The sequence below is a fragment of the Leptosomus discolor genome, chromosome 5 (assembly GCF_034619465.1).
Source record: "Leptosomus discolor isolate bLepDis1 chromosome 5, bLepDis1.hap2, whole genome shotgun sequence".
Lineage (NCBI taxonomy): Eukaryota > Metazoa > Chordata > Aves > Leptosomiformes > Leptosomidae > Leptosomus > Leptosomus discolor.
In genome coordinates this window covers 75,102,926-75,117,247 of record NC_141395.1, presented here as the reverse complement: position 1 = coordinate 75,117,247, position 14,322 = coordinate 75,102,926, and the positions used below count along the sequence as shown (strand labels likewise).

General features: G+C 42.0%; 1 protein-coding gene across 1 annotated transcript in view; it reads right to left on the bottom strand.

The window, feature by feature from the left end:
- COL22A1 (collagen type XXII alpha 1 chain) overlaps positions 1 to 14,322 on the bottom strand; it is a 210,153-nt gene that overhangs the window by 93,224 nt on the left and 102,607 nt on the right. The window contains exons 12-15 of the mRNA XM_086466066.1: positions 11,066 to 11,119; positions 9,658 to 9,711; positions 5,520 to 5,573; positions 3,285 to 3,329 (exon numbers count right to left, since the gene is read on the bottom strand). Coding sequence (XP_086322192.1) covers positions 3,285 to 3,329; positions 5,520 to 5,573; positions 9,658 to 9,711; positions 11,066 to 11,119 — 207 coding nt within the window. The remainder of the gene's footprint in view (positions 1 to 3,284; positions 3,330 to 5,519; positions 5,574 to 9,657; positions 9,712 to 11,065; positions 11,120 to 14,322) is intronic.

The following is a 14,322-nucleotide window of genomic DNA, read 5'->3' as shown; positions in this document are numbered from 1 at the left end:
ATCTTAATTCTGATTACTATCCCACAGAATCCCTGTTAGACCTCTTATTATCTGCAAACCCACACTTACAGCCTCAAATTTAATTAGCTCCTTTTGAAAACATTGATTCAGCAAGTCAGAAATGGATTTGCAAAACAATTTATTTCTTTATCACCTTTAGAAAGTCAATAAGTCTTGTAACATAAATGTTACTTCGAAATTATTTATCCAAGGATTGAAATTAGAGAGACCTGTACCTTAGAGAAAGCACCTGAAATCCAGATCTACTTGTTTTTGGGGTGATAGTTTCCACATTATTGGTTTCCTTTACACTGAATGAACCACGAGTATCCTGAATTTGAGTTTCAGTAAGCGAAGTCTGGTGGATTGCTGACAAAATGTGCAGTGTATTCTCAGGAGAATTTTTAACATCAATACACTGCAGCAATGAGTACTTCGCACATGCTGTTTTAGCTGCCAAAATAGAAAAGTGTCAATGTTCTTACTGCTAGTAATGGGAGCTGTGAAAGAAAAATGTATTATTTATACAAATATATACAATAAAGGTGTTTGAAAACACTCCAAACGATTGTGCTTTCAGTTGTTTCTTTAGAAAAATCTGTCATGACATATATTTTTTATTATTTTTTGCATTCTTTAAAAAAGACTATCTAGAAAAAGGTTGGGGTTTTTTTCAAAACAGGAACAAATACAATAAAAATTTTGTTCTCAAATTTTCACTTGAAGACTCTATTTCCTTCTCCTATGCTCTATTGTTTTCTCTGCTTTTAACCAGTGGAATAAAATAATGAAGAGTCATAAGCAACCGGGGGAAATCCGAAGTCCACAGAAACTTTAGTGCTGTTTTCTGACCTCTACCAATTAGAAAGTGCAATGATTTGTTGGAAAAATTGTTCCTCAAGAGTCTGTAGGGCCCTGGGAGAGACTGAAGGAGGGCAAAGACACTGCACAGAGGCACCTGCCTCCTTACGTGAGCTCTTCTCCAATATGACAGACAAGGATTTACAGGACAGACACATGCTCATGCAGCAAACGCAATGCCCCATGTCATGTCGAACTGCTCTATGTGCCTAAATTTAGTGATGCCAAGTATCACACACATATATGGCTTATGTTGGCCTGGAAGTGCATCATGCTAATCTCTGCAGAGTCTGTCCTGGGCTCTACAGCAAGCCCGCTGGATGCAAAAGGACATAAGGTATCACTCGTACTGTGCACTGGCTCTCCTGAAGCACAGGTGTAACTGATACTCCTGGATTTGGAAACTTCACTATAAAACCTCAATATTTGCATCTGAGGTCCCAGGATATGAGAATATGTCAGCATGATGTATAATGGGATATGTAGCCTTTTTTTTTTGATACTAGGCTGCAGATTCGATAGACCAATACTCAGTGCATGGGCTAATGCTCTCGTCTGATATAAACACTTTTCTCCTCAGGCACAAAGAAACACAGGTTGCGTAGGTGTCAGTATTCAAGTTACAGACTGAAAAGCAGACAAGAAAATATTTGGCCCGCCGAATTTACGCCCACTGTTTTCACAGTAGTACTGACTGGTAGAAGTAAAAGCAATGGCAGCGGGTGCTCTGAGACCATCATTAAAGCCTGGAAAAAATCAAAGTACAATTGTTGTAGCAGAGATCTGGCTGCTCCAGAACAAAAAAAAAAAAAAAAAAGGAGCACTAATTGTGCATATCCTTTTAATGAAACAAAACCTAATTCATTTTTTCCCCCACTTTAATCTTCCTCTAGCTTAGTCAGCTGCCTGCCCACACACAGCTCCAGCTTCCTCTCCCATCATGGTGATGTCAGAAAGATGGATTTTCTTCCGGGAGCCAAATATTCCAGCAGATTAGACAGCCTCGCCTCCAGAAAAGCAGCAGAGGCACTGGCTAGACACAACACACTGAGCCAGTCCTGCAAAAGGGTGAGGCAAAAGCACACGGAAGACGAAGTACAATCCATCCTGTTGCTCTAGCTGTAGCAGCGAGGATAGATAATACGAAACACAGTCATGGCTACTTCACCATATACAAAAAAATGGACACCAGGAATAGACACCTTAACGCATGGTAAAGAAAAACACAGTATTTCACATTAACGGTCTATTCATAATTTTTCCCAGTAGACAAAAGCTTGGTGTAAATCTCTGGCTTTCTTCTCCAGAAGGAGATGGAGAGTGAGAAATGGGAACTAAGTTGTGCTACCAAGCTTATAACTCCCTCATTTGCACGAACACATACAGCCAGATATCACTAAAGACAGCTTGAACACAGGCAAAGCTGCCAGACCAGCACTGAGATATTCCTGTCTCAGGACCAAACTGAGACATTAGCAAGACAGGCCATTGCTCAGGGCTGCAAGAAAGGCCATGTTGCCTGTTTTGCCTGCATGAGAAAAGGGGGGACTTAGGTCCAACTGAGAGCCTGGTGACACGACATCTCCCACTGCCTGTCACAGCAGGAGCGAGCCAGCACCCACTTTTCCTGGCTGGGGCAGCAAAACACACTTTTGGAGGCATTTCTGGTGAGGCTTAAGTATTGTCTCACAGGTCTGCAGAAGAAGCGTGGGAATATCTGAGGTGTCTCTGAACACGATGAGCAAACTGAAATAATGAAAATTTTGTGTCCACCCAGCTCTCCTATTAAATGCTTATTCCAGGTATAATAAGGTCTTGGTCTCTCTAGCGATCCAATAATGTGATTCAAATCCCAGTCTTGTGCTTTATAAAACAGCTACTACCAGACAAGAGAGAGCAGAGAACTGGGAAGCAGCACCAGTTGGATGAAGACTTTAACAGAGAAACTACCTGATACTCATCAAAAAATTGAGCTTGTGGTGATGGAAGAGGGCAGAAATGTAGGAAGTTGGATAAGCAGCTTATGTTGTGAGCATAACTGCAGTGAGTCAGGGAAATGCTGGATGCAGATGTGGTCAGCAGCAGTCAGTGGTCATTCACAACTCCCAGGTGGTGCCCACAGTGCGGACACCCTGCTAAATCTCCTCAGAGACATCCCTTTACCCCACTGCTCCTCTCACTCTTCCATCCCCTGCTACACACAGACAAGAAGTCCATAAATAGGTGCCTAGTAGACACCAGAGATCCATAAAGCCCTCCTGCAGTCCCTTGGGATGTCATTTCCAGACAGCATCAAGAGATGCAGTGCAGTGAGGAAGCTCCATCATCAGTCACCCTCCAGAGTTGCTGGTCTGGCAGCCCACCCCACCTAAAGGGCAATGGCAAAGAGCAACCTGGCTTTTCCTAGCATGCAGCAGGAATACCTTGTCACCCCGTGCTCCCTTTTCTCCTCTTTCTCCTTGTAGACCCTGAAAATAAAAAGAGATTATAAAACTCAATCCAAGTAGTGGCACAGTTACCTTCTCTATTCGCCCAAACAGTGTGCATGTCTGCACAACCTATTGAAGTGAACCTCAAGGACATTTTCTGTGTTGCCAGTGCTCAAACTTGGCCACAAGCATGGTCTAAGCAGACTCACAGAGCAGGGTTGACCTGTGGGCCCAAGAACATCTGTAATATTATATCGCCCACAGACACATGACCCTCCTGCCAAGAGCAGTGTGGAGAGACAGGGAACGCACCACAGCTGCAGATGGTTTGGAAAACAACCAATGCTCTGCATTTTTCATGTTGCTCATAAACAATGAGGACTTAGGTAGAGGACAATACTGATGGAAAAACCTATTGCATAAACAAGCAAGAATGCCCATTCCTGGTGGTTTTGGACGCAGTAGCTAGGAAGACAGCAGGTACCTTTGAGAACTGGCAAATGCTAGATAATCCCTGTCCTGGAGGCCCAAGCACAGTTTTGCACTGTGAATTAAATGCCAGTGTTCATCTGGACTGCATTATTCATCTCCTCTCAGGTACACCAGAACCATTTGCTGAGGCTTAGTTTGATGAAAGACAGCAATGCCAATACAGGCAATCTACTCAATGGGCAGGAACAGATTTCACCTTCCCTTGGCATGGGAAGAACCTTGTATTTTACCTTTATTGAGGCAACTGAGCAACCAACTAATGGCTACAGGCAGACAAATCTGCTCAGTTAGTAGTGACCTCTCTAAAACTGACAAAGCTTAAAATGCTTCTTACTCTAATAATACATTTGTATTTAAACTTCAATTTACTTTACACTATAGTGGAGCCTTACCTCCAAGCTAAAGAGAACTACATGTCTCTTTGGTTTATTTGGCTGATAGGATGATTTAGATAACTATTAAGATCTTCGGATTTCAGGCCATGGTTGACTGTAAGCAAACTCCATATAGCCCTGTCCACCTCTAATGACCCAAACTGAGCCTGCACGTCTTCCCAGGCTGTGACACAATAATGTCACTATTTCCAAAAATCAAATGGCAGTGAGGTTTAAAAGTATGACTCCTTTAATGCACTAAAGGAGCTCTGATATAGACTGAGTAGAAGAGTATGGCCTTATTCCTCCTCAGCAGCCCAAGCCAAATGTCAGTCTTACGACAGAAATGGACAGGACCTTCAGTAACAGCATACCACATGCTGGCACTTTGCTTCTCACACAAAAAAAGTGATTCAAGGACCAGGAAGGAAGTGCCCTTACAGTTTTCTCCATTCATCTCATTAATATTGCAAGTCTATCACATGGGAAGGTAACACCACCCCCATATTCATTTCATCATCTTCAAGCCTAATACAATTCAGCCTCAGAACATACAAGAAAACAGCATGCATCTGGGCAAAGACAAAAGTGACCAAAATCTTTAGAGCACATTGGGCCTCTTGTAGTGAGTTGTAAAGCAAGTCTTTGGCTGGGACAGGGAAACCTGTCAGTGCATGGTCACGCCTGGTATGCCACTAAAGCACACTGATGTACAGTTGGGTCATTAAACCCCAGCAAATCCAATCAGCCTTTACAACACCAGCTTAAAGGCTGCCTCCATAATTACCAAGGTGAGACCACAAGACAGAGATGTTAACTTGACAGAATCTGATTTATTTTGGTCTTGTTGTCCATTCATTCAAGGCACGTTTGTCCCCTGAGCCCAAAGGCCATTCCCGGACAGTTTTGAAAATGTCATTGGAAACTTGCTGAGAGGTAATATTTTTTTGTTGGTGTTATGATGAAGTTTTCAAGCACCATATAAATGGTGCATCAACACAGACCAAAGCAATTACATTACAGTGGTAGCATCACAAAATCACCAGCTGTTATCTTGATAATAAAGTAATTTCTACTGACATCTCTCTACTGGCTACAGGGCTGTTCTCATTTAAAGAAGTCGGAAGAAACTTGCTGAAGTCAAGAAAATGTCACTATTTGGACATAGTACAGGTAAGTGGTCAGACATACCCTTTACTGCTTAATAATAATAACAACAACAACAACAACAACAACAACAACAACAACAACAATAATAATAATAATAATAATAATAATAATAATAATATAGGTGGGCAGAACAGACTGCAAAAGTAGAGGAAGATTGCAGAGAATTAAAAATTTAAGAAGAGACATAACTTACAGGTGCGCCCACATAGCCTTTAATTCCTGGAGGACCTTGTTTTCCCTCGGATCCCTGTCAAGGAATTGAGATACAGTAAAACACCAGAAAATGTTTCACATAAAAGCCAAGTATAAAATCAGTTAATCAGAAATGTAAGCTGCACTCCTGGGTTCACAGGGGCTTCTCAACTGCCTCAGCACTGATACAGGAAGCAGAGTCTGACTTTCCAGCTGCTTACCCAAAGTGACCCCCCGATGTTTTCGTCTGTCCCCAGCACTCAGTTATTATCAAGTTTTATCCTTCTGCATTCCATCTTGTCCTACAAAGGCAAATTGTCCCATGCAAGTTCCTCCATAGGTTATTTCAGAAGTTTTGCAATGTCAGCCATTGCAAGCCTGTCGTGTGCAGGGTGACTGAGCTCTGTCTTGGCTCCTGAACACGGTGTTGGCGGAACAAAGTACAGGCATACTTGCTGCAAATGCAGATGAAGCTGTGCCCTAAAGCTTGTGAGCAGTTCATCAGCCTAGATACAAAGCAGCTGAACCTGTGGTAAGTATGGAAGAGCACACGGCAAACGTGGAAGGGAGAGTCTTAAACAGGTTAACAAGAGCTGGGTTTCAGCACAAGCAAAAGTGGCTCTGGGATCTCTACAACATCAGGCACCTGAGGACCTCTGCAAGGTCGGGAAGTGGTGCAAGTCCTCTAATGGCAGAGAGGGAGCAGCAGGCATGCACTTAAATCTGTCCCTTCACCCTGCAGAAAAAGACCACTATCAAAGTCTAGGCAAAACTCCTACAGACAGAGAGGCCTGCTCCAAGTTGTCCAAATTATCAAAGTCCAACTCAGTACTATTACATAAAACATGATTATATCACTCAGCAAAAGTTATAGATAGAGAAACTGGGTTTGTCTGGATGAGAAGACTTGCTGATCCCACTCAAGGCCTGTGCTGAGATCATGTCTGGTACACCAGAGCAGTGTGAGACCTTCGACAGCTGAAGCAAACAAGAAGCAAATTTGTCAAAATGAAACTCTTACCTAATACTTTATATTTCAAAGGCTTAATTTTTTCCCCTCTCCCTCTGTTTTTCCTATCAAGTGCAGATAATTGTCAGTTCAGATGGGAACGCTATAGCTATGTCAGTGCCACAGCAATGACGGCCATGAAAAATCTCTTTAACCTTTGATTAAAGATACAGAAAAAAGAAGGAAAAAGTTGAATATTTGCTGCAGGTTTTTTCAGGCTAAAGGGACTGATCTCAAAAATTCAAGCTTTGTTTCACTGGTATAATATCATACAGTAAGGGACTTGAGCTATGGCCTTTTTCTCCAGATGCACTTACTCCATTTAAATTAACCTGACAGTCCCACATATTGATGTGGGAGCTTTCTCCACTGAGCAGTGGATATTTCTTCCATCTCAGTCCACTATGGCATGTTCTATTACCAGAAGCTCCAACACTGATTAGCACAATGCTGACTTGAGAGCTCTTTGTTTCCACCAGCTTGTAGCCAGCGAGATCATACATCCTTCTTTGTGAGCAACAAAGTTTACCCACCAAGTTTGATGAAAAATAAAAAAAAAAACCAAACACAAAGAAACCCACACATTTTTACGATGAAGTCACTGAGCTAGGAATAATCTCCCCTGGAGACTTCACTGAGCAGCAAAAGCAGTAAACCCAGGGATGACATACTAAGGCCATTTCTTTCCTGTAACCCATACATGTACCCTAACAGTCTCATCATCCATTACGGTACCTCTGTGGATTGAAGTCGTTTTACCAGAAGGCTGCAAGACCCTTATCTGTGCTAGTGGAAGCCTCACGCAATTACTGAGGTCTGTGCAAGCTGTGAGGCACCTCCTTAAAAGAAAGTGCTGGCAATTCCCACTGAGGCAAAAGATTGGAAACCCCTCAGCCAAGCAGATAAACAGGGGGCTGAATTTCCTGGGATACATGTACAGCTGCTGAGCATGCACTGCACTTGCCTGCCTCGATGCAAATGAAGATGGATTGAGCCGGGAAGGATCACATCCCAACCAACCAAAGAAATTGCAAGGTAGTTCTCCATGGAGCATGGAGCAGAGCTCAAAGCCACTGTACTGATGCTCATGATTTTAAACGAAAATAAGTGATCTGGAAAGAAACAATCATTACAAAAGTAGTTGGAGATCTGACGTTTCTTATTGCTCTACCTCCGCCCGTCTCTATACACCCTGTTTCACACTGGCGAGGTGGTTGGGCTTTATGCCGAGGAGTAAAGGAGTGTGGATTCATATTTTAGACTTTAAATCCCAGTCAGCAAAGTCAGGACTGTTTCTTAAAATAGCTTAGGCCAGAATCTAGCTCAAGGACACTGCATATAGCCAGCACATCTGCTGAAGTAAATAAAAGTCACTGTGAAAACACGCGATCGTTCTATATTTAGCCACTGTAGCTGCAAGGCTGGGGTTAGCCAAGCTCACCTCTTCCCTGGGAGCACTTGGCACTGCCCAGTCAGACATCTTTAGGTCAAGCCCCCCAGCACCTATCCTGCCCAGTCCATAGTGCTGAATTTCTATTCCACATTGCCTAATTACTTGCCTGAATGTGTGCCTGATGATCCTGGTGGGAAATACGGAGTATTTTCCAGGATCGAGCCCTACTGGATGTAGATGTAGATGCCTCAGTTTAGCTTGGTTTGTAAAAGCTTTGCGAAGCGAGAGTGAGGTACTTCATACCACAAGGAGCATTGTATAGCCTACTGATTTGTAATTCCATTACAGCAAACAGGCAGGACAGAGAGAAAATATGTATTTATTTATTTATATGGTAGGAGAGATGCAGCTGACAGGCATTTGTGGGTGATGAATCCAGTTCATTTCATGCGCTACCAAATCCCACAGAAGGGCAAAATGATATCAAGAGTGCCTTCACTCAGCTCAGCCCAGCCCTGCTTTACAGCTGTCATTTATACCCCGCTGAACACGCTGCCATGCGGCTACCACGATCAACCCCTTTGTGTTGCTGAAGGCAATATGGCTCCCACGGAGAACTGTGGGATGGCTGTCAAGTATTTCCACTAATCCACAAACACACCATTAGTTCCAAAACTCTCCTGATCAGACTTTAGGAAATTATGAACATTTCCCTCTATAGAAAAAAAAAAAAAAAGACATTTTGGAGAAAGTGTTTCTCCATAGCTGAGAAACCTAGAAGGACCTCTATAAACTAACTGCTTCATAGAATCCTCTCGGATAGAGCCAAGTGACCATCAGGGCTACATCTGGAAAGGTGTTCAGGTACTTAACTCCTATTTGAGGACAAAGACATCAGTGAACTCAGTGGGAGGTTTAGATGACCAGATATGGCTCTTCCAGAAAGACCTTTGCTTGTACAGGAGCAGAACTGGGTGAAGTAAATTTGAGCAATAGATCTGTTGTCTTTGCAGCACCTTTCACAGGCTGAGCTGAACTTGCTGTGCACGATGTCCCTGAAAACACACTTGTCAATCTAGTGCACCATCTTCTTTTTGTGTCATAACAACAAGACTGAAACCAGCTGATGGGTAGTTAACCCCTTAGTAACTAGGGAACAAGGCAAGGAGAGCTGAGGGTAAAGAATTGCTCATGAGAAGGGCTTCAAAATTTAGTCATATTTCTGGCATTCAGCTAAGTCTCACCAGATCCCCATAGAGAAGCACCCTGTTTGAAGCAAACCCAGTGACATAAGTGTTGACTCAAGTTCTGTATCATTTTGCCACTGTCTACTAGTTCAGACTAAAGTTCCCAAAAGAGGCAGAACATCCAGGCTAGGATCAGTCCATGATTTTTTTCCCCCTGGTAATACAGTACAGATAATAATTCTCACTGGTATCTTTGTGAGAGTTGGGAAGGCTTACTGAAGACATGAAGCAAGGCTTATGTGCCCCATAACATGTTCCCGTCACCTTCTCCATCTGTGCTGTTGACCGAACAAAAGGTATTTCTTCTTTTTACATACCTTGCCTAATCGCTGGTACCTTAGCAGACCCTTGATGAAACTGAGCATTTTGAGTTTCTTCATTCACCAGTGAGAATATTGAAAGTTATAAACAAAAAGTAATTCAAGCAATCCACATACAAAAAGTTAGTGAAAAAAATATACCTGTCCAAGCAAAGAAATGGAAAGCTCACCTTTGGGCCTGCTGGCCCAGGCAGTCCAAATGCTCCTGGCTGTCCCGGTTCACCCTGCAAGTAATAGCAATATCAGTGGTAAATGTTAATCTTTTCTCTATAAAGGCTAGGTTGTCTCAAAACAGTCATTACATACAGCTTTAGAATCGGAAGCTCTATTATTCAACATCTACAGTTGTGAGTACCACTATCCAGAGATCTGAAGGTGTGCAGTGCGCTTTCTTCACAGAAATAAAAGCAGAAAGAGATCAACCAAAAATTGAAGCAGCTATTATTAATCTGCTCTTCAAACACAACCACCCAAGTAGCAAGAAATAAGTCCCCTAAGTTGTGAACAGCTTGCACTGACTGCAATCTACAAACATGGATTCCTTGGAGACAATGTGATTCATTTGTTCTTGAATAATGAACTTTTAGTGCAATAAACACATTCTATCAGAAATTTTGCAAGTTCAGGTATGTCACTGTCTGATCTCAGACTATGGCATGTCTGATGTGATGAAGTTGCATCAGTTCTGGAAGCTATATTGGAAAGTTATTACAGTTTTTCCAAAGTGGGAGAAGTGTGGTGCAAAGCACAAACAGGTTGAAAGTGACAGGAAAAAAAGAGCCTGTCTGCTGTGTACCACTACTTCTGTATATGCCTGACCTTCCAAAGAGTCCTTTCCTCAAGTTCCTCTAGTCACCATCAAATGACTGCCACAAAGGGACAGTGAATGAGATGATAAAGATCCACCGTCAAGATGAAGATAATTCAAAGGGATGGTGATCAAAGGAGGTAAAGCTCTAAAACACACTTGCATAAGATTCTGGAAAATGTGTTTGTGGTTTTATGCCTCAACTGTAGTCCTCTTAAAGTCAATATTTGGTATGCTTCGTCCTTGTTTGAGCAAACCCTGCACCTCCTCCTTTGCTCTTAGCTTTTAGCAGCACACAAGAAGAGTTCAGGTCCTTGTTTCTATGACCAACAGATCTATTTCTCTTACCCCTGTCTGTTGTGCAAGCACAGGATGCTTCCCTGCATCCCTTGCCATCTCCACTAGCTGATGACTCTTTGCCAGACTTAAAACAAATGGCCAGGCTCTGCAGCTGCAGCTATTAACCAACACAGCCGCAGCAGTGGGTCCCAAACCACAGGCTGCCATGACTGCCCCCTTTCCCATTTTAATGAACGGCAACAGAGCTGCCCCGGGAGCCTCTCAGGATGGCTAATCCATACGACACCTGCCATCACATGCAAACGTGCAAGGGAGAGTACTGGGGCTATTAACATCCTGCCATTTATTTCTGTCACTCCTGAAATGGCCATACAAATCCCCAAGACATGTTCCACTCAATACAGATTGATTTCCACTGTCTGCCTTGCACTGAAAGGCAAGGATTATATGGGAGGAATAAAAAGGCTTACAGCTTCTCCTTTTGCTCCATCCTTTCCAGTAAGTCCAGGTGAGCCCAGGGACCCCTGTAACAACAATAGAGTTATCATCAGTACGATATTAATACCCGTCACAAGTGAATGACATGAGTAAGACGTCAAGACAAGAATAAACAATGAGGAGAATCATTTCAACACAAACATTTATTATTTACAGTCTCTGGAGGAGTGCTGCTGACACTAACATGCTATGGCCGATTGATGAGCTGTTAATGAGGAGCTAGGCACTCTTGGCCACTGAACTCATTTAAGAATAAATTAATATAAAAGCACTGCAGCTAATTAGACACGTAATCATTGAGTCATCTTAATATCATCTCCCCTCAGCCTTTCTGTCTACCATTCCATTGTCTCGAAATACTGCTGCTTCTTTAACTAAATACTAATTTTTTTTTTTTTTTTTTTTTTTTTTTTTACTCAGTGGTTGTACAGCATCCATCCCAAAGCTCATAAGCCTCTAGGCAAAGCTATAATGCACATAAGTAATGAGCCTAAAAGCAAAGAGAAAAGAAGACTTTAAAAACTCAAGCAGCCCTCAGAAACTACTCTGGCCACCGGGAAGCGAGTCTCAGAGCAGTGAACGTGCAAAGCTGTAGAAAATAAAGCAACAGAAAACCAGGCACTATTTTTTAAATTTTCCTATGCATCAAGACAAACAGGACTAAATATCTTGAGGCTGGCAGCACCACAGTTAACAGGGACTGCAGCAAACACAGAGAAAAGGCAATTTTTGCTGCATGCAGCTGGCAATTTAAGGAACAAATGGAGAATGATAAGAGAATAGAGACACAACAGGTAAGCCAATGTTCATAGCGAGGAACTGGTTCAGTGTTTTTATTTCTAGGCACTGCAGCTATGTCTTTTTAAGTGCATTGTGAAAAAAGGCTCAAATGAGAAACAGACATGGGTACTGCAAACTGCCACTGGGCTCTGATTAAACTGAACTGGTTTGCTGTGTATGACTTGGAGGGAGATCTTGCCTTGCAATCCAGAACATTCGTTATTTTACAAGAGGTGGAAAAAGTATAAGTTCCTAAAATCCCTCCTGTAAATATTGTTTAAGGCTTATCTGACAAATGTGTCCAAAGGAAATACAAGTCGATAGAGCAAGTCTGGAGTAGGATAATTTTTTTTTTGAGATGATGACACAGTAAGCAGCTAAAAACTATCTAAGTCCAAAAGTTATTTATGTTCAGTGCAATAAAGGACATGATAATCTTTGGCCTTTCATGTCTCATATTGAAGAAACACTGGTATTTCTGTACATGGAGGCATTAGCACAGAACTTCTATTCTGTTTCACTCTTCTACTTTGTTTTGGAGTTTTACAAAGTTTAGACAAAGTTCATGCCCTTGAGATCTCCACGTTTGCCAGAGCATTGCTGAGCATTGTCAATAGGTTTAAAGATTTTAAAGTGTACCTTGCTGAAAAGAGTACAACAGCATAGTTTCCTTTTCTTAGTACCTTATTAACACAAAACAAGAAAATACAGAAGTACAACAAAAACAATACAGACGTAAAACAAAAGTCTTAGAAGAGGGCATGTTTTCATTAACCTTCCACAATAGCTTAAACTTAACTTTTCACCATATAATTAATAAAGACTTGGACTTACTTTTTCTCCTTTATCTCCTTTCAGTCCAGGAAAGCCAGGGGGACCTTCTTCACCCTAAAATACCAATGGAAAAGATGCCTCATTTGAAATAGAATGATAGAACCATAGAACCATTAGGTTGGAAAAGACGTCTAAGATCATCAAGTCCAACCGTTAACCCAACACCACTCTGCCCACTAAACCATGTCCAGAAGTGCCACATCTACACATTTTTAAAACAACTCCAGAGATGGTGACGCCATCATTTCTCTGGGCAGCCTGTTCCAATGCTTGATCACTCTTTCAGTAAAGAAATTTTTCCTAATGTCCAATCTAAACCTCCCCTGGCACAACTTGAGGCCATTTGCTCTTGTCCTATCACTTGTTACTTGGGAGAAGAGACCAACACTCACCTCACTACAACCTCCTTTCAGGCAGTTGTAGAGAGTGATAAGGTCTCCCCTCAGCCTCCTCTTCTCCAAATGCCATATCATTCTGTGGTATATTTGTGTATTTTAGACAGCACAGTTATCATCTGTTGAGCACTGAAGCCAGTTCTCCACCTCACTCCATTCAGACCTTATCAATAGGTACTTCTCATAGTCAACAGCTAACTTCACCAAAGATTCAGAGTAGGTTTCAGCCAGAGCTCTGTGAACGGAGCAGGATTATGCCTGCTGTTGTGGGGTACTTGGTTATGATCCACCAGCCTGCCTCCATCTGTTCTGCATGTTCGTGCTCTGACTGATGGCACCCAGGTTCTAGCATTGCTGGATTTTACAGATGATGCTGGCATGAGTCCTTCAGTGGACTGTTACCAGTGCCTCTGCTACCTGAAATAGTGGACATCCATGTGTGGGATGTAAAGCCACTAGCACTGCTGGCAAATGACATGCCGCAAAGCAGAGCTAAACAACAGAGCTTTTTCCCCATCTGCTTTTGTAAAAACCTAGTAACATAGAAGAATTCTGTTGAAAGAGCACTAAAGTGGTTAAGCAGTTGATGCATATATTTCTAAGTTGCCTGTATATATGTATGGACTACCTACATATTTAGATAAATTCAGGCCAAATTCTGCCACTTTCAGTCTTATGTAGTGTTTTTTTCCTGCATGAGCAGTCCAGCAGACTTAAATGGACGTATTCCTAGAGCAAGGTTCCAGTCAATGTCAGATAGTGTGGCAAAATCCGGCCTTATTTATTTATAGGTATATTTGGCACTTAAAGGTTAGTAAAAGACAGTATCTGGAAAGTATCTGTACTGTATATGCAAATTCAAGTCATTAGGTATTTTTATAATCACATTTCTTGCTAACTGAACCTTCATGAACCACTTTGTCTAGAATTTGCAATGCATCTAGTGGTAAAAATCAGATCTGCTGTATCTGAATGGCTCCCTAATGAGACAGAGAACCCATCAAGTACCAAATGTGATTTTTAAGGAAATCATTTGCTCTAAGAGGTCAATATAACTTGAAGGAACTGCTGTTCCATGGCAAAGTGCGCAGCTTAGGTAGGAGAATGATTTGTGTCTTTTCCATAGAAAGCAAAGGAATATGCTTAATTATCTGCTTCTCTTGAACTTTTTTTATTTTTCCCCATGAAGTAGCAACTCCTTGGCACCGATGAACAAATTA